The sequence below is a fragment of the Microtus oregoni genome, unplaced genomic scaffold (assembly GCF_018167655.1).
Source record: "Microtus oregoni isolate MIOR12 unplaced genomic scaffold, Mior012 000062F_ref0000492, whole genome shotgun sequence".
Classification (NCBI taxonomy): Eukaryota; Metazoa; Chordata; class Mammalia; order Rodentia; family Cricetidae; genus Microtus; species Microtus oregoni.
Window position 1 is genome coordinate 7,955,725 of NW_024543872.1, and position 17,756 is coordinate 7,973,480.

General features: G+C 49.2%; 1 protein-coding gene across 1 annotated transcript; it reads right to left on the reverse strand.

Annotated features, from left to right (window-relative positions):
* Nucleotides 1-2,191: 2,191 nt before the first annotated feature.
* On the reverse strand, nt 2,192-16,980 carry LOC121439588 (adhesion G-protein coupled receptor F3-like). Its single transcript, XM_041640112.1, has 14 exons — nt 16,891-16,980; nt 15,573-15,633; nt 15,004-15,144; nt 14,401-14,577; nt 13,600-13,818; nt 10,444-10,653; nt 8,675-8,818; nt 8,296-8,492; nt 7,600-7,779; nt 5,283-6,662; nt 4,015-4,056; nt 3,865-3,927; nt 3,384-3,439; nt 2,192-2,216 (listed from the first exon to the last, which is right to left on the reverse strand). The coding sequence occupies exons 1-14, from the start codon at nt 16,978-16,980 to the stop codon at nt 2,192-2,194; spliced, it is 2,985 nt and encodes a 994-aa protein (XP_041496046.1).
* Between the last annotated feature and the right edge of the window lie 776 nt (nt 16,981-17,756).

Sequence of the window (17,756 nt, forward strand, 5' to 3'; positions counted from 1 at the left end):
GTCAATGTTTTCATCCCATTTTATAAAAAAATATCCATAGATCATGTAAATTAGGAAGACTGACTCATCAGAAATTTTTTATTGCTCTTATATATTTTCTCAAAAACCTGTCACTCCCTTTCCCATTGTTAATTTAGTTAGAGGTCTTTTTTGTTGTTGTTGTTTTTCAAAACAGAGTTTCTCTGTAGCTTTGGAGCCTGTCCTGGAACTCGTTCTGTAGACCAGTCACACTCACAGCGATCTGTCTGCCTCTGCCTCCCGAGTGCTGGAATTAAAAGCGTGTGCACCACTGCCTGCCTTGGCCAGATGTTTTATTGTCCTGTCTTCTTGCATCTTACTCTTCTGTCCTGCCTTAATCCATCCCTTTCAAGTGTCATTCAAATGTGCCTCTTTGTTTCTATACATACTACCCTGATACATTTATTTTATATTGATTATTGATTTTTTTTATTTTTTAGGTTAAAGATAGAAGGACTTCACCTTTTCCTAAATCTTAAAGGATGCAAACAAAGACTGGAGAGTGCTCTTCCACCAAGAGCTCTGGCTGCTCTTCTAGAAACCTGGGTTCAATTCCCAGCCCTCTCAAGATGGCTCATAGCTATGGGTAACTCTAGGGGATCTGACACCCTCATCTGGCCTCTTAGGCACTGTGCGAATGTGGTACACAGACATACATGCAGACAAAACACCCATAAACACAGAAAATGAGAAACAGAACAAGGAAAGAAAGAATACAGGGCATTTTTCTGTGTTCATTTGGTTTGATTGGGATTGGTTTTTGAGACAGGGTTTCTCTGGGTAGCCCTGGATGTCTTGGATCTCACTTTGTAGACCATCCTAACCTTGAACTCAGAAATCTGCCTGCCTCTGCCTCTCGAGTACTGGGATTAAAAACTCACACCACTACACCTGGCTATTACAGAACATTGCATGTGTTGCAAAAGCAAGATGTAAAGATTGGTAAAACAACTATTTCAGAGACAGTTGGGCCACTTGAAAAATCTTGGACCACTAGGAAACCGACTGATCATCTTCTCTGTGAGACAGTTCTAAAGTTGCTGTCGTTTCTACTGCTCTGCTATGAAACACACAGTCCATGCGTCGTCAGCCTTTTATTATGGTTATGTAAGTCAATGTAAACTTGGAAATTTTTTTTTAAATTTATTTATTTATTATGTACACGGTGTTCAGCCTCCATGTATGCCCTCAGGCCAGAAGAGGGCACCAGATCTCATTACAGATGGTTGTGAGCCACCATGTGGTTGCTGGGAATTGAACTCAGGACCTCCAGAATAGCAGTCAGTGCTCTTAACCTCTGAGCCATCTCGCCAGCCCTAAACTTGGAAATTTGTTGTAAAGCACTTCCCAAAGACTGACATTACCTTTTCCAATAGTACTTTTATAGTTAGTAATACAAAATAGTCAGGCTCTTCTCTTGTCAGCCTGAGCAAATGCATTTTTATTTCCTCCCTGTTTAAGAGAGTACTGTAGAAAGTTTCCTTGTTGTTTAATTTTCAGTCATCTGCTTTAATAGGTAAAGTCACTATCACTCTGGATTTTTTTCTATGCCGCGTATGCGCAACTTCATTGACTAGTAAATGGCCTCTTTTGATGTGTTTTAAAGGCAGTTATATTAGTAAGGACTATTATGGAATATGAGTTAAAGGTGTGTTACATTTGTTTAGGCTGTGGAACATTTGTTTAACTCTGTGGAGCTGCGTTACTTTGCCTGTCTAAAACACCTGATTGGTCTAATAAAGAAATAAACAGCGAATAGCAAGGCAGGAGAAAGGATAGGTGGGACTAGCCAGCAGAAAGAATAAATAGAAGGAGAAATCTGGGAGGAAAAGGGATCAAGAAACAAAAGGGGGAGGACTCAAGGAGCCAGCCACAGAATAAGAAGAAAGTTATACAGAAACAGAGAAAAGTAAAAGCCCGGAAGCAAAAGATGGGATAATTTAAGAAACGCTGGCTAGAGTAAGCCAAGCTAAGGTGGGGCATTTATAAGTAAGAATATGTTTCTATGTGATTTATTTGGGATCTGGGTGGCAGGCCCCCCAAAGAGCCAAAGAGTAAAGAGTTAAAAAAAAAAACAAAACTACCAACAAAAGGACTTTGTAACTAAATACTGTCCCCAAAGAAAATGAATGCTGTCCTTCATCTTCAGTGTTCGGAAGATCACAGGTTCCTGTCAATCAGTCATATTTTCTTCATAACTATCAAAAAGAAAGAACAAAGGAATCACTCAGTAGTGACATTAAAAACATTTTCCTTGTGTCTGTCACACACACTGTTGAGTTCATTGCTGATTAAAACTGCTTTTCTTGTAGTTCTCTGGAATGTTGACATCTGTTTGTATTTTTTTTTCTTTTTGTCTTTTCAGCAAAAGCAGACTTTTACATCAGATCACTAGGTAGCTTTCGCTAATTCTTTTCATGTACTTTGCTTGGATACCAGGGGCTCTGGACTGCTGAGCCGCGTGAGGAGCTGTCTATGACTGATGAAAACGAAAACCTGTCTTTCCTGAGCAAGGAGTGGAGAGTGCTCAGAATATGGCCTGGGACTCATCTGGTGGGTTCCAGCACACGCCCTCACCTCCCTTGCCAGGAACGTGAGCTCACGCATGGTTCATCCTGGAACAAAGGTCGCCCTGAAGCTCAGAGCTGGGGGACAGGACACTCTGGCTTTTCTGTGTAAACAACTCTCCTCTCCAGATAGAAGACCCACTAGGGCAAGTCATTCAAGGCCGTATTGGTTGGCTGGTGTAACACACAGACACGCACCGACAGACGGACACACAGAACAGGTCTGGATATAGTTTCTCTGTTCTTGCTTGACAGACTCTCGCTATGTAGTCTAGACTGGACTTGAACTCCTGCTCCTCCTGCTTACAGTGATACACACCACATCTAACTGAGGCGAGGGTTTTTCCAGATAATTTAAAAGTTGGTATCATGGAAGGGAATCTCTGGGATGAGCTAGATCCTAGTTAATTTGCTTTGCCTTAGCACCGCTGCGCACTCAGGGATGGCCACACCCGCTGGGGTAAGGCTTTGCTGGGTGGGGAGCTGCTTGCCAGGAAGTTGGGCGGAGTTAGGTATGATGTCACATGCCTGTTGGCCAATCACCTGGATGGTGGAAGTAGGGAGGTCACAAGTTCAAGTCCTGTTGGTTAGGGTGAGTTCAAGGCCAGCCTTGGTAACTTAGCGAGACCCTTTCTCAAAGTGTAAACCTAAGATCTGAGGCATCAGGATATGCTTAGGATATGCTTGTTTTGGATCTGACCCCGCCCCCTGCATCGGGGGAGCGTCCGGGAGACTTGGTCTGGAGACTCTTGCTACAGCCTCTTTCCCGCCATTACTCACTCTGCTTCTTCCCCTCACCTGGCATGTTCACTTCTTTCTTTGCTGGGTTCCGAGGTATAGGTTTCATTTGTAGCCTAGGGAGAAGTAGAAAGGCCCAGCTGGGGTGATCTTTATTACAACCCACCCAACTGTGAAGAGGCTATATCCATTCGGATAGTTTCGCCAGCCCTTCCGGGAACTTTGGGATCCGCTACATAGGTCCCACGGGGTCCAACTTTTTTTCCCTCCAAATGTTGACATGGAACAGAGTATTAAATGGGGGAGTCTATGAAGTGGAGTATCACCACTGTCCAGGTGTGGTCACCCACAACCCCCAAACCCCATTCTGACTGTGCATGCTGGTCTGCCCACCTCCCCATCCCTGCAGCTGGAGAAACTGAGTCTGAAAGCTGCTTGCTGCAAAAGAGCCCCTAACTCTCCTCTCCGAGCTGGGTCCATTTCTCCTGGGGAGGGCTGGAGGATGGCTGGTCACAGACAGCTGAGGCTTGGGGCAACTCACCAGGGAGATGGCAGAGTTGGAGGACCGGGTACCTTGGAAGCGTTTGCGCAAGGCCTGTAGTACCTGAAGGGAAGGTAGACAGATACCTGCCTGTGCCGAGGACATTTTGGCCTCTAGGTCAGGAGTGTGGGGGGCTAACTGGGCACTCACCTTCTTGTCTGTAAGGCAGCCAAACACTAAGATGAAGACGCCCTGAGGAGAGGGGAGTTGGGGAGCAGGTTAGTGTGGGGGAAGGCTCACTTCTCGCCCCCCCTCCTCAGCTTCTGTTCTCAGACCCTTTTTCTAGTCCGTACCCTAAGTTGCCTCCTCAGTGTCGGCACCTATCAGCATCATTTGGGTTGGGTGTGCACGTGTGCATGCATGATCCTGTGTACACGCTACAGTGTACACGTGGAGGTCAGAGGACAGTGTGAGGGAGTCGGTTCTTTCCTTCCACCATCTAGGGTCCAGGGATCAAACTCTGATGTCAGGCTTGGCAGAAGGCATCTTCACCTGCTGAGCCATCTCACAGGCCCTCACGGTGCCATTCTTAGGACTGGGTTAAGATTAGGCACTGATGATGTCTAGACTTTGACACGATGGTAAGAAAACCAGAGGTTCTATCATGCCACAAGGACATGTACTCAGCTATGTTCATAGCAGCTTTGTTTGTCATAGCCAGAACCTGGAAACAATCTAAATGCCCCTCAACCAAAGAATGGAAAAGAAAAATGTGGTACATTTACATAATGGAGTACTACACAGCAGAAAAAAAAGACATCTTGAAATTTGTGGGCAAGTGGATGGAGCTAGAAAACATCATATTGAGTGAGGTAACGCAGACCCAAAAAGACAAATATCACATGTACTCACTCATAAGTGGCTTTTAGACATAAATCAAAGAAAAGCAGTCTACAATTCACAATCCTGAGAACCTAGACAACAATGAGGACCCTAAGAGAGACATGGGAAGTAGAAAAAGACGAGATCTCCTGAGTAAATTGGGAGCATGGGGACCATGGGAGAGGGTAGAAGGGGAGGGGAGAGGAAGGGAAGGGAATGAAGAAAAATATACAGCTCAATAAAAATAATTAAAAAAAGAAAAAAGAAAACCAGAGCTCAGAGAGGTTGTATAATTTGCCCAAAGTTATCCAGTGAGGCAGTAAAGGAACTGGGATCTACATTCAATCCCCTCCTAAAACTCTTTATTTTTTTGCTTTTTCGAGACTGGGTTTCGCTGTGGTTTTGGAGCCTGTCCTGGAACTAGCTCTTGTAGACCAGGCTGGTCTCGAACTCACAGAGATCTGCGTGCCTCTGCCTCCCAAGTGCTGGGATTAAAGGCGTGTGCCACCACCGCCCGGCTCCCTTCTAAAACGCTTGAGCCTGGCGATTGGCAGTGACTTAGACCACCATTTAGCCACCTCACACTCGCTACTCACCTGGAGGCTGTTGAGAACGGTGAAGATATAGTGAGAGACCACGGAGTCTTGAGCAAATACTACAGCCACGCCCAGTACCCAGGTGAGGCCGAAGATGGGCGTGAGGATAAGCAGGGCTTTAAGCACCCCCACCAGAGCTTGGCGCTTCTCCACCGGGGGTCCCTCAGACAGCGAAGGCCTTAGGAGCTTCAGCACGGCTATGACGAGGACCAATCCGTTTACACCGACGATGACCAGCACCGGCTCACTGAAGGCATGCAGCGTTCCGTCTTCATTCAGCAAGCATTTCCCCTCCCACAGGTATTTCCTTTGAGGCAAGTAGAGGCCCAGGGTGATGCCTGCAAACCCCAGTGGGCACAGGTAGCCCAGGATCACCATCAGGGAGAGAACCAAGTACTTGGACAGCTGATGGAAAACAAACAGCAGTTGGTGGGCCAGCACCAGGGCCTGGGCCAGCATCCAGAAAAAAGTGGCCAGGTAGAAAAAGTGACACAGGAAAGCAGTGACCAGGCAGAACAGGCTGTGGTACCCTGAAGGAAGGAACGGACTTCCCAGGAAACATGTGTCTGCGGCCAGCAAGCAGATGACCATGTTATACAGGGCAGCATGGCGGAAGAAGGCGATTTTGTTCCTGACAACAGCTCCCCACACCAGCCTGTAGATAACCAGGCACACCAGCAGTGCCAGGATAGAAGCCCCAACCCCCACCTGGCTCAGCAGTTCCAGGATGGGATCTGTTGGGACGGTGTGTCGGGACATGAGGATGGAAAAGGCGGTGAGATGCTGGCAAACACACTGAGTGGTGTTGCTGGTGTTGGCTGCCTGTACCTGGCACCCTTTATCTGACCAACCCCCCTGACCCTGGTAGAGACTGTGGTCCCAGAAGACACAGTGCAGGGCTCCATTCATGTCTTCGAAGTCCATGATAAGCTCTACCTGTGTGAAGGCCTGGCTATCTGCTGTGATGGAGACCACCAGGATCAGTCCAGGAGTGGTATAGGAGGCGTTCCACAGCCCTTGTGTATAGCTTGAGGGCAGACGGTGGTCCAGCTTTTGCAGTACTAGGCTAGTAATACTGACATTAGATCCATTGTGGACCAGCGGGGCCAGTGAATACCATGGGATCTGTGCCTGCAGGAGGGGCCGGGTAGAGAAGGACATTTGGTAGCCAGGAGGAGAGGTGTGTCTGAGGAGCTGGTTCTGCAGAAGCACATTAGATGAGCTGAAGGAGAAAGGAAGCTGCTGTGGGCTCAAGCTGTGGACCAGGGTCTCCACAGCCTTCAGGAAATCTGAGCCCATTGAGGGTGCCTGGGCCTGGGCCAGAGTCCACAGAGAGCTGATGTTCATGTCTAGAATCTTGTCTGTGATTGTCAGGAGATCCTGTAGTGACAACAGTAGCAGGTATATGCGATTTGCAGAGTCTACAGGGGCCCTAGGACCTGCAGACCCCACCCCTTCCCTCCATGGCAAGACCCAGGGCTGGAGAAAAAAAGGTTATAGGAGGGCAGGTCTGTGGAAGTGACCGTCTAGATCAGAGGAATGAGGCCCTGTCTCCATAGCACACCTAGATCTCTGCCTAAAGCCTCTTCTGCCACTTGCATCCCTTGGGACCGACTGCCCAAGTCCTACAACGGTCCTTCATCATCTCCATAACTGGTCCAGTTCTGCAAAGCTAGGAATGACGGCCAGGGGCAGGGAGCAACCATTTTGAAGTTGAGAGCCACATGAGGTCTGTGTGGCCGTCACTGCAGTTTAATGGCTGACCGGAAGGCTGCGTGGTATCATTGCCTCTTGTTATCCTTTTTTTCTTGTTTTTTGTTTTTTTGAAACATGGTTTTTTCTGTGTAGCCTTGGCTGTTCTGAAACCCACTCAGCAGACCAGGCTAGCCTTAAACTCAGAGATCCACCTGCCTCTGCCTCCTGAGTGCTGGGATTAAAGGTGTGCGCCACCATCCCCTGGTTGCCTGGCAGTGCCTGAGTGTCTCTGTGGCTATTGGGTTGTATGATGCATGTGTGTGTGTGTGTGTGTGTGTGTGTGTGTGTGTGTGTGTGTGTGCTTATGTGTTGTTCCCATGCTGTGTACCCGTACATGTCTCTGAAAGTAAAGCCTCCCACCCCTTCCAGCACCAGGCTTTCTTTACTCTCCATGGCTTTGGAGACTGGTCTTTAAGAACAGAGGAAGCAGGGGCCAACACCTGGATTCTACAATGGTCCCTGTTGGGCTGACCACATGATGCCAGAAAGGCAGAAGTCCATAATGAAAGAGCCTCCCCTCCACCCTTCCCAGCTGGCTCCCAGTGTGGCTCCGGGAGCTTACCTTCAGGGAACTCTCTGTAAGCTCTGCTCTTGTCTTTGCTACCACATCAGCCACTAAGGTCACAGTGTGCAGCAATTTTTGTAAGTCAGTGGGGGTGCTGGCCACGTCCACCTGCTCTCGCAGCTGACTCAGGATACATGGAATCTCTTCATGGGGCTTTCCCTGGCCTTCCAGCAGCAGCTGACAGAAAAGACAGTGGGAAATCCTTACCATGGAGGGGTCATATCTTCCCCCTTGTCCCTCTGAGAGGTCCTCCAGATCCCTCGGAGGAGCAGGAAGCAGAGAGGGGAGGGGAGTACACGGGCAGATGGATGGAATGGACATATTAAGAGGACAGATGCCACTTGATGGGACTGTGGTTTGAAACAAACACCCACCTAGCCCACCCCACTCCCACCCCTGGAGGACCCACTCTTCCTCCCTTGGACAGCTAGGGGTCCAGATGAGAGAGGCTGATATTTAATAACAGGTAAGCTGGCATCAGGAAAGGTTCCTGAATCTGAATTCTAAGGGAAGGAGAAGGAGAGGCATTGAGGGAGAGAGTGAATGCAGGCAGGCAAGTAGGCAGTAAGGCGGCTGGGCAGGCGGGCAGGCAGAGGCAGATAGGCAGGCAGACAGGCAGGCAGAGGCGGATAGGCAGTCCGGCAGGCGGGCAGGTGTAGTTTATTGGGAGAGTCATGGAGATAGCAGTTTTACCTTGGCTTTAAGACACAAGTTTAGGATCTTTGCCTCTGTGCAACTGCTCTGGACGGGTCCCCAGATGCCATCAGACCCACAGAGCCTCTTTACCATGCCCCTCTTATTCACAGGACATGGAGCCTGTGCCACAAAGCCAGCCTTGGTGACATTCCAGTCGACCACCGAGAAGTCCATGGGGCAGGTCGTGTCTCCATCTGAATAAGGAAGAGTGAGGCCTCAGAAGCCAAGATATAGCCAGAGCCTTTGCTCTGACCATAACCTAGGCAGGCCTTGATACCTGACTAGGTGGCCAGAGGCAGAGGAACAACAAAGAGACCCCGAGTTCCAAGGACAAGCCTCTTAGAGGTCAGTCGACTGGGACCCAAGGCCCACATACCCCGGATGATGGTGATGGAGACCGGAGCCGTGAAAGGAGCCAGGTTCTGACTGTGGAGGGTACACATGTATGTGGTATCGGCTGCTGGGCAGTGCTGAGCGGTCAGCACCAGGCACTGGGAATCCGACATATTCTGCAAGGACACTGAGGGAGGACAGAAGAGGAAAGTGGACCATCCCTGGCTGAGGCAGATGAGAGCTAAGCAGGTCCTAAAATGCCACTTCTGGGTGGTCTTTGAAGGTGAAGCAGTGAGGGAGAGCTGAATGGTTTGTCAGCTTCCAGATGCTGGGGACAGAATGTGGGTTTTGCTGACTGTGAGCCCTATTGGGTCTCTAGCCCTGGCACTCAGTTTCAATAGATTTTAAAATATTTATTCAGGCTAAAAAGATTCATTTTAGCTGGGCAGTGGTGACACACACCTTTAATCCCAGCACTTTGGAGAAAGAAGTAGGCTCATCTCAGGGAGTTCAAGGCCAGCCTGGTCTGCAAAGCGAGTTCTAGGATAGCCAGGACTGTTACACAGAAAAACCCTGTCTTGAGAAACAAAAACTAAACAAACAACAAGAAAAAAAATTCACCTTAGTTTGAATTACGTGCACATATATGTATCTTTGTGTGGATGCAAGAGCCCACGGACGCGCTGCAGTTGGGGTCACTTGTGCTGAGCCGCCTGGCATGAGTGCCACCAACTGATCTCGGGTCCTCGGGAAGAGCAGCAAGTGCTTTTAATACTAAGCCATCTCTATAGCCCCAGGGCTCCCCCTTTTTTGGAGTTTCCATCTCTTTGTTTTGCAAAAAAATAGGGAACTAGTGATATGCCATACAGTGGTGTGGGAGGGGAGATGTAAGCAGAGGGGAGGGTACAGCACCATGACCCCCCCCCCATAGAAAAGGGGGAGCCTGCAGGAATCTCATTTGGCAGTTAAATACTAATGGGGGGTTTGGGGAAGAAGGAGGGGTCACAGAGGCCCTGGGTTTCCCCTCCCAAGACCCCTGGAGGAAGGGGTCACTCCAGGGTGTAAACAAAAGCTTATAAATAAATAGAAGTTTCCTCTGGGTCAGGGTGGGATCAGCTAAGCAACATCTCCCCTCTCTCCCAAGGCCAAGTTCCTTGGGCGGGGGGGGGGGGGGGAGGGTCAAGTGTGGGAATCCCTGGCCCTTCTGTAGTATAGGAAGGTTCCTGCCTGATGGCTTCGATGGGGGCAGGAGGCCAAGGCATGAGACAGGGCTAAGGGAGGGGCTTGTAAAATGGAGGGCCCAGGATGAGTGCTGCACCTCAGCAGAGAGGTACAGAAAGGGCTTATGCTTCTTGCCTCACCCTCAGGCCCCACCCCAGGAATGCAGGGGCCAGCCTGCCCCTACACCTGGCAGGGATGGGGCACAGTGTACACCCCCTTTTTAAAGATTTATTCATTCATGTATTTTATGTACATGAGTGCTCTGTCTTCATGCACACCAGAAGAGGAACCAGATCCCATCACAGGAGGTTGTGAGTCACCATGTGGGTGCTGGGAATTGAACTCAGGACCTCTGAAAGAGCAGTCAAATGCTCTTAACCAACAAGCCAACTCTCCAGCCCCCAGTTTCCTCCTTTTTAAAAATAGGATATTGTTAAACTAACCTCATGGAGTTTACTGCAAGTGGAGGTGTGTGAGAGAAGAAGGGGTGACGGGGTGAAAATATTGTTGAGCATGGACACCCGACTCCCATCCCCAACTAGCCTTTGCTGCCCAAAGAGACCAGTCAGGTCATCTTTGCTCGTCTCCTACCTTCGCTGCCCTCCCCGGGACTCCAGGTAGCAGTGTAGGCCAAGTTTGTGCGTGGGAAGCAGCAGCTCAGCTGGAAGCCAGTGGAGGCGGCACAGGAGATGGACAGCTTGTCTGGAAGCAGAACCACTTCCTTCTCCTCCAAGGGTACCTGCACCACCTGATCCAGTTCCCACATGAATCCCTGGGCCTCGAAGATGCTCACGTACGTACCTGCAGAGACAGACCTGCTCCGTGTGGTGGCTCGCCCAGGTCTGCCTGGAAGCCAGCTCTCCACTGCTTGCTAAGTCACAGTCCAGGCCCTCAAACTACCCCACCTCTGCTCAGCACCAAGAGCTAACTCCCAGCCAGAAGGTCCCAGGATGGAGAACATTCCCTCCCCGGGGAGAAAGGGATCTGTGGAAGGGGCTCTTGGCCTGTCCATTTTAGGGCTGATGAGCTCTAAGGGGAGTCCCTCCCCCAGTGCTACCCTTCCAGGGCTATGCTGTCATTTAGTATCTAGACCAGAGCTTCTCAACCTGAAGGTCGTGACCCCTTTGGGAGTTGAATGACCCCTTCACAGGTGTTACCTAAGACAATCAAAAAACACAGAAATTTATATTACGATTTGTAACAGGAGCAATATTACAGTTACGAAGTAGCAACGAAAATAATTTTATGGTTGGGGGTCACCACAACATGAGGAACTGTGCGCCAGCCTTTTCTCAGCTGGAACCGACAGGTCTCAGGTTTTTTGATTTTTCGAGACAGGGTTTCTCTGTGGCTTTGGAGCCTGTCCTGGAACTAGCTCTGTAGACCAGGCTGGTCTTGAACTCACAGAGACCCACCTGCCGCTGTCTCCCAAGTGCTGGGATTAAAACCACCACTGCCTGGCTGAGGGCTCAGTTTTTAACATGCCCCCATACTATGAATTTTTAGCAGGAATATTTGTTTTCTGAAAAGTAGTAACTCTAATGTTTTTGCACTTGTGTTTGCATGTGTGCTTGTGTGCATGTACACACATGCACAAGCATGTTTACGGTGTGGGTGGGCATGTGCCATGGCATGTGTAAAGGTCAGAGGACAATCTCAGGTTAGGTGTGGGCACTTATCTTCCAACTGTTTTTTTTTAATATTTATTTATTTATTTATTTATTTATTTATTTATTATACAATATTCTGTCTGTGTGTATGCCTGCCGGCCAGAAGAGGGCACCAGACCCCATTACAGATGGTTGTGAGCCACCATGTGGTCGCTGGGAATTGAACTCAGGACCTTGGGAAGAGCAGGCAATGCTCTTAACCACTGAGCCATCTCTCCAGCTCCCATCTTCCAACTGTTTTGAGGCTGGGTCTCTTTGTCATTTGATGTTATGTTTTCTGGGTTCTTTTTTCCCCCTTTCCTCTTTTGGTTGATATGAGGTTTCACACAGCCTCAAAGCCACTATAAATTAAAGGATAATCTTGAACATCTTATCTTCCTGCCTCTACCTCCTGGGCACTGAGATTATTGGTGTGCACCACCATGCCTGATTTATGAGGTGTTGGGAATTGAACCCATGGCCTCAGGCCTGCTAGGCAAGTACTTTACCAACCAGAGCTACATCTGTAGCCTACACACAGTCCTTTTAACTTAGAGAAGAAAGCCCGCTGCTCCACATTTGCTCCTGTTGTGCGATATTAGTTTGGAATATGTTACATTTGTTTATGCTGTGGAACATTTGTTTAATGATGAAAGATGTGCTGCGTTCTTTTATGCTGCATTTTTTTTTTTTTGGTTTTTTGAGATAGGGTTTCTCTGTGGTTTTGGAGCCTGTCCTGGAACTAGCTCTTGTAGACCAGGCTGGTCTCGAACTCACAGAGATCCGCCTGCCTCTGCCTCCCGAGTGCTGGGATTAAAGGCGTGCGCCACCACCGCCCGGCTTGCATTTTTTTTTTAACTCTACGAAGCTGTGTTACTTTGCCTGTCTAAATAAAACACCTGATTGCTCTAATAAAGAGCTGAACGGTCAATAGCTAGGCAGGAGAGAGAAATAGGTGGGGCTTGCCGGCCGAGAGAATAAATTGGATATAGATAAGATAGGATAAAAGGGAGATTATTGAATCTACTCTGAAGAAAGAGAGGATATAGATATGATAAAATAAAAAGGTAGATTATTGAATCTACTACTAGCTTTAAATATTTTACATTGGGCCGGGTGGTGGTGGCGCACGCCTTTAATCCCAGCACTCGGGAGGCAGAGGCAGGCGGATCTTTGTGAGTTCGAGACCAGCCTGGTCTACAAGAGCTAGTTCCAGGACAGGCTCCAAAACCACAGAGAAACCCTGTCTCGAAAAACCAAAAAAAAAAAAAATATTTTACATTGGATTGGACTTATTTGTATATTGATACAAATTTGAGATTAATTTTGTTAAAACGTACTGTACATACATTTCTAATCTTGTTCAAGGTATTGCACCTGTACAGCTTCTTTAACAAGGTAATGCAATTTCTAGTTCTTTAGAGTTATTACCAACAATTTAGGATAATAAGGAAATGCAAATTAGTCACCTATTACAATTAAACTTATAGTCATATTAGGTATGTTTTCAAGGTTAAAAGAGGTACAGTTTAGATAGATCATCTTCAAACACTTCAGAGATCTACAGATGTTTAATAACATAAGTTCTTTTGTTTTGTTTTTGAAGCAGGGTTTCTCTATAGCTTTGGAGCCTGTCCTGGAACTAGCTCTTGTAAACCAGCCTGACCTTGAACTCACATACATTCCCTCCTTTTGTTTGTGTTTTTACGTCTTTGGGCATCAAGACAACATTGGGTTTTTGTGACGCTAAGAAAGGGTCTTAGGGACCCCAGACTACAGTGCAAACAGCTGGCTGCTGTACCGAATTTTCCACACTATGATGAGTCTCTGCATTTGCTTCCCCAACAAATGGGAAGATGGAAATGGTTCAGAAGAGGTGAGTGGGGAGAAGAGGAAAAAGGGGAAGGAGGCGCGAGAGGGAAAGAACACGAGAAGCAGAAAAAGAAGTGGGTGGCGCATGCTTGTACCATCAGCGCTCAGGAGGCTGAGGCAAGAGGATTGCTGTGAGTTTGAGGCCAGCCTGGGCTACAGAGTGGGACTCTATCTCAAAAACCTGTGGGAGAAAAGGAGAGAGAAGAGATAGATAGTTGAAGGCTACCTGTCCAGGGACGGGATAAGTGGCTGACGCTGAGGCCCGCCTGGCCCTGACTGGACATCTGGGTCACTTTTGCCCCTGGCCGTAGGAAGATGAGTTTGGGGTCCTCTGGGTTCCGCAAGTACCATCTCAGGTTGGTAGCCTCCTCTGTCTTGAGGAGAATGAGGTTCAGGGTGTCCCTCGGCATTTGCAGCTGAGAGTCCAGGGTCAGGGTTGCAGGAACTGCAAGAAAGTAAGAGACAGGGGCTTGAGAAAGGGCCTCAGCTAGCAATTCCTCTTCCTCTCCTCCTGAAGCCCGCCTCTCCACACCATTCCCTGCATAACTTCCCAGAACTTCATCCTTTGCCTTGCAAGAGTGTCTGAAGATGCCTACTACACCTCAGCCTTGTAGACACCACCATCCCACCCCCCGCCGCCCCGAGAGCTGAAGTGGCCCAGGACTTCCATTTTCCAGGGACTTGGGGCTGCTGAAGCTCCTTCAGGCAAGGTTCCTCTCAGCCCCCCATCTTTGCCCATGGACCTTCAGAACCACATTCTTTAGTCTCAGTTTTCAAGTCCCAAGCTCAGGTTTAGTGTCTTTCTGTGACAACTGGCCTTTCTTTTTTTTTCCTTCCTTCCTTCCTTCCTCCCTCCCTCCCTCCCTCCCTCCCTCCCTCCTTCCCTTTCTTTCTTTTACCAGCCAGAGGAGAAACTGGGCTTGGACTAGCTGCCAGAAAAAGCAAAAACAAACATCCCCAACAACCCAGGAAGTGTTTCTTTTCACTTTGCAATGGATACTAGTCTCCAAGTTCCCACCCTCCTTACCAGGTGGCAGCAACTGGCAGTAGCCAAGGGCAGCACCGTGGAAGCTGAGACACATACAGGAACTGATTTCTGGTCTGTGGCCAAGGCAGGTAGGATAGAGGGAGCAGAGCATAGCATTCCACTGGTAGCCAGAGCGGCAAGTGCAGAACTTTGTCCTGTTGTGTTTGACATAACATTCTGTGACAGAGAGACGCAAGCAGGCTGAGAAAGTGAGGCTGTGGGACCAGCAACTGATTCCTGAGAGGTCTCAGGTGGCTGACACTAATCTTGAGGTCCCAGGAGGTCAGTTCCACCCACCCAGCCACTCAAGAGGACTTCCTTTGCACCCAGGACTCAGAGCAGCAGAACACGCTGGACGGGGACACCGGCAAATTTCCCCACACTCTGTCTGCCTCTTGTACCCTCTGCTCAAGTTAGAACACTGAGGTGTGAACAAGAAGGGAGGGAGATAAGGAAGGGGCTGGGCCAGGGAGAATGGATCCTGCTGCAGCCCTCAGGGAGAGGGAGCTAGGGAGATCGCTGCATCTTGGGCAAGCTGGCTAGCTAGAGAGTTGGGAGGCTGTGTATCCTTCCCACGGAGCCCCTTTGCCATGCAACTGCTACCTGTTGTTAAGCTGAGGGCAGTAAGCGTTCTTGGGGGAAGGGATGTTGAAGCAGTAAGAAGAGACAAGTTCTCAGGGAGTTCCTGTGGCCAAGGTCTGTTTGAAAATTCCAGCTGCACATAACTGGAGAGCAGTACGGATTCTATAGAAGCAAAGGGCACAGCGGAGAAGAGGCAGTGAGGCCCCAGGTGAGGCCCCTTTGACTTTGCAAACTCAGCTGGCCATTTCTGGGGACACAAGCAGATGTCATCTCCTGGAGCCAGCCTAGGCACACACAGGATGCTGGTCAACTCCAGCCCCTGTCCTAGCAGAGACGCATTCTGGTCCACAGCTCCATGCCATCGTTGCAAAGGGGCACATGCCTCTCCAGGCCTCCCTCCTTAGTAGCTGGTATAGGACTATCTGGTCCTCCCAGAGCCTGTCCTTGCTCAGCCCTCCTTAGTAGCTGGTATAGGACTATCTGGCCCTCCCAGAGCCTGTTCTCGCTATGCCCACCTTATTGCACCCCCTCCTGTTCCTTCCTTTCCTCATCCTTGCTCATCTCCACCAGCCCCCCCCCCCCCCGCTCACCCCCTACTCCATTGTTTTGGTCCAGTTGCTGCCCAGACTTCTCTCCAGATGGTCTGAGTTCCTGGAAAGAGACAAGAAGAAAGAGATCTGAGGAGAGGCTGCTCCCAAGTTCCTCCCAGGGCACCTCAGGGGCAGCCAGGCTTCTCTGGTATGACTTGGTCCTCTTAGAAGATCTTTTTTTGGGTTGAGGACAAATGTAAATACCTGGATGGAGAAAAGCCACTCAGAAGAGGGAGGACAAAGACACTACCAGGGACCCTCATAGGGCCAGCAGTCCCATCCAAAACCAGGAACCAGGCACACCCTGGGAGTCAACATGATTTGCTTAGCTCCTTCCTGAATCTACCTCTCCCTGGGCCTCTAGGCTAACTGAAGTGGCTGGGTCCAGAGCTCCGACAGGGAGGCAAGGGGCCTGCAATTTAACCCACTCTTTCCTCTCAAAATCTCATGTGCCTGTGTCTCTAAAACTAGATGGCAACACAGGCGTGCAATCCTAGCACCTAGAAGGCTGAAGCAGGAAGACTTGCAGCAACTTCAAGGTCAGTCTAGGCTATGTAGTGTGTTCCAGGCCAGCCAAGGCTACAGAGTGAACCTTCATCTCAAAAAACCAGTAGCCACCACCCCCAAAATAAAAATAATAAAATCAGAAGGAAACTAGGTGTGGTGACTCAAGCCTGCAAACCCAGCACTTAAGATAACGAGGCAGGAGCATCCCTTAAGCTCCTAGTTCAAGACTAGCCTGGGCAGCAAAACAGATCTACACATAAAATAAAAGCAAATAAAACTTGGTGGATCCATAGATATGGCTATAAAATAAACAGATGTAGATAAGGACAGGGTATAGATAAAACTCAGAGAAAGCTACAGATGGAATTAAGATCTGGGGGTTGCAATAGATTTGGAGATAGGAGGTGTAGATAAGTAGATCGTGATATTGCTACCTTCCTTTGAGAAAACAGATTACACGGCGCAAGTTGAGGCCCTACCACTTCCTCCCAGACTTTCTCCCTCCTCTGTGCCAATACGCTTCCGACCTGCGACCTGCAAAGATCTTCCTCTCCTTCCACTTTAAATTGCCGGCACGGCTGGAGAGCCTTTATCCAAAGTGCAGCAGGAGACACAGGACTTCGCAGGGACTCAGGTAAAGACATGGCAGTGTCCCCTCACCCTGGACAGGAAGACTGGCTTCTTAGGGGTCTTGCAAGCTCGTTCCTTCCCTCCACCTGTCCTCTCATCCCACACCCTGTGGTCCCTCACAGTCAGAGGCTTCAGTTGTGGTCTCTGCAGATCTCCCCAGGGTCCTTACCCCACTACTTACTGACTGGGCTGTGGGGACAGATGCTGACTCCAGCTCCAGCAGAGGAAGAGTCATGGCCAGGAACAGCTGGGAGAGAGCTCGAGAGGCCATGGCTTGAAGGAGTTGTCCCTAAAAGCCTCCTGCTGTCCCATGATGCAAATTTCTTGCCGGGAGCTGGCAGGGCTGGCACAGAAGGAAGGGAAGGAAGGGTGACATCCAGGCTGAATCTACAGAGTGATTGCCACGGCCTGTGATTCAGTCAAATACGGTCACTGGGGCTACCTGGACCCCACGTGGCTCTGTGAGAGGAGTGTTCCTGGATTCCCCAAGGACTCAAGGAGGAAGGGACACAGACCCCAAGTCACAAGAAACAATGGGTCACGGAGCCAGGTTCAGGCATGCTCCAGGGGGCTAGGATACTTGGATCAGTTTGGAATTCCTCCAGGAAGCTAGATCTTTGATTCAAAAGCCAAGATTAGAAAAGAATATAAAAGGGGGCCATGACAGGCAGTGGTGGCACACGCCCTTAATCCCAGCATTTGGGAAGCAAAGGCAGGCAGATCCTGTGAGTTCGAGGATGGTGTGGTCTACACAGCGAGTTCCAGGACAACTAGGGCTACACAGAGAAATCCTATCTCGAGATGACTCAGAGGGTAAAGGTGCTTGCTGCCAAGCTCGACAATCTGAACTGGTCCCTGGAACTCACATGGTAGAAGGAGAAAACCAACACCTCCTGTCCCATCAAAGACCCTGCCTCAGTCCCCTTTGCTGGTGTGTAAGTGGAGACTATTCATTTGTTTCCTGGCCACCCAGACCTGAATAATCACACAGAAACTATATTAATTATAACACTGTTTGGCCTATTAGCTCAGGCTTCTTATTAACTA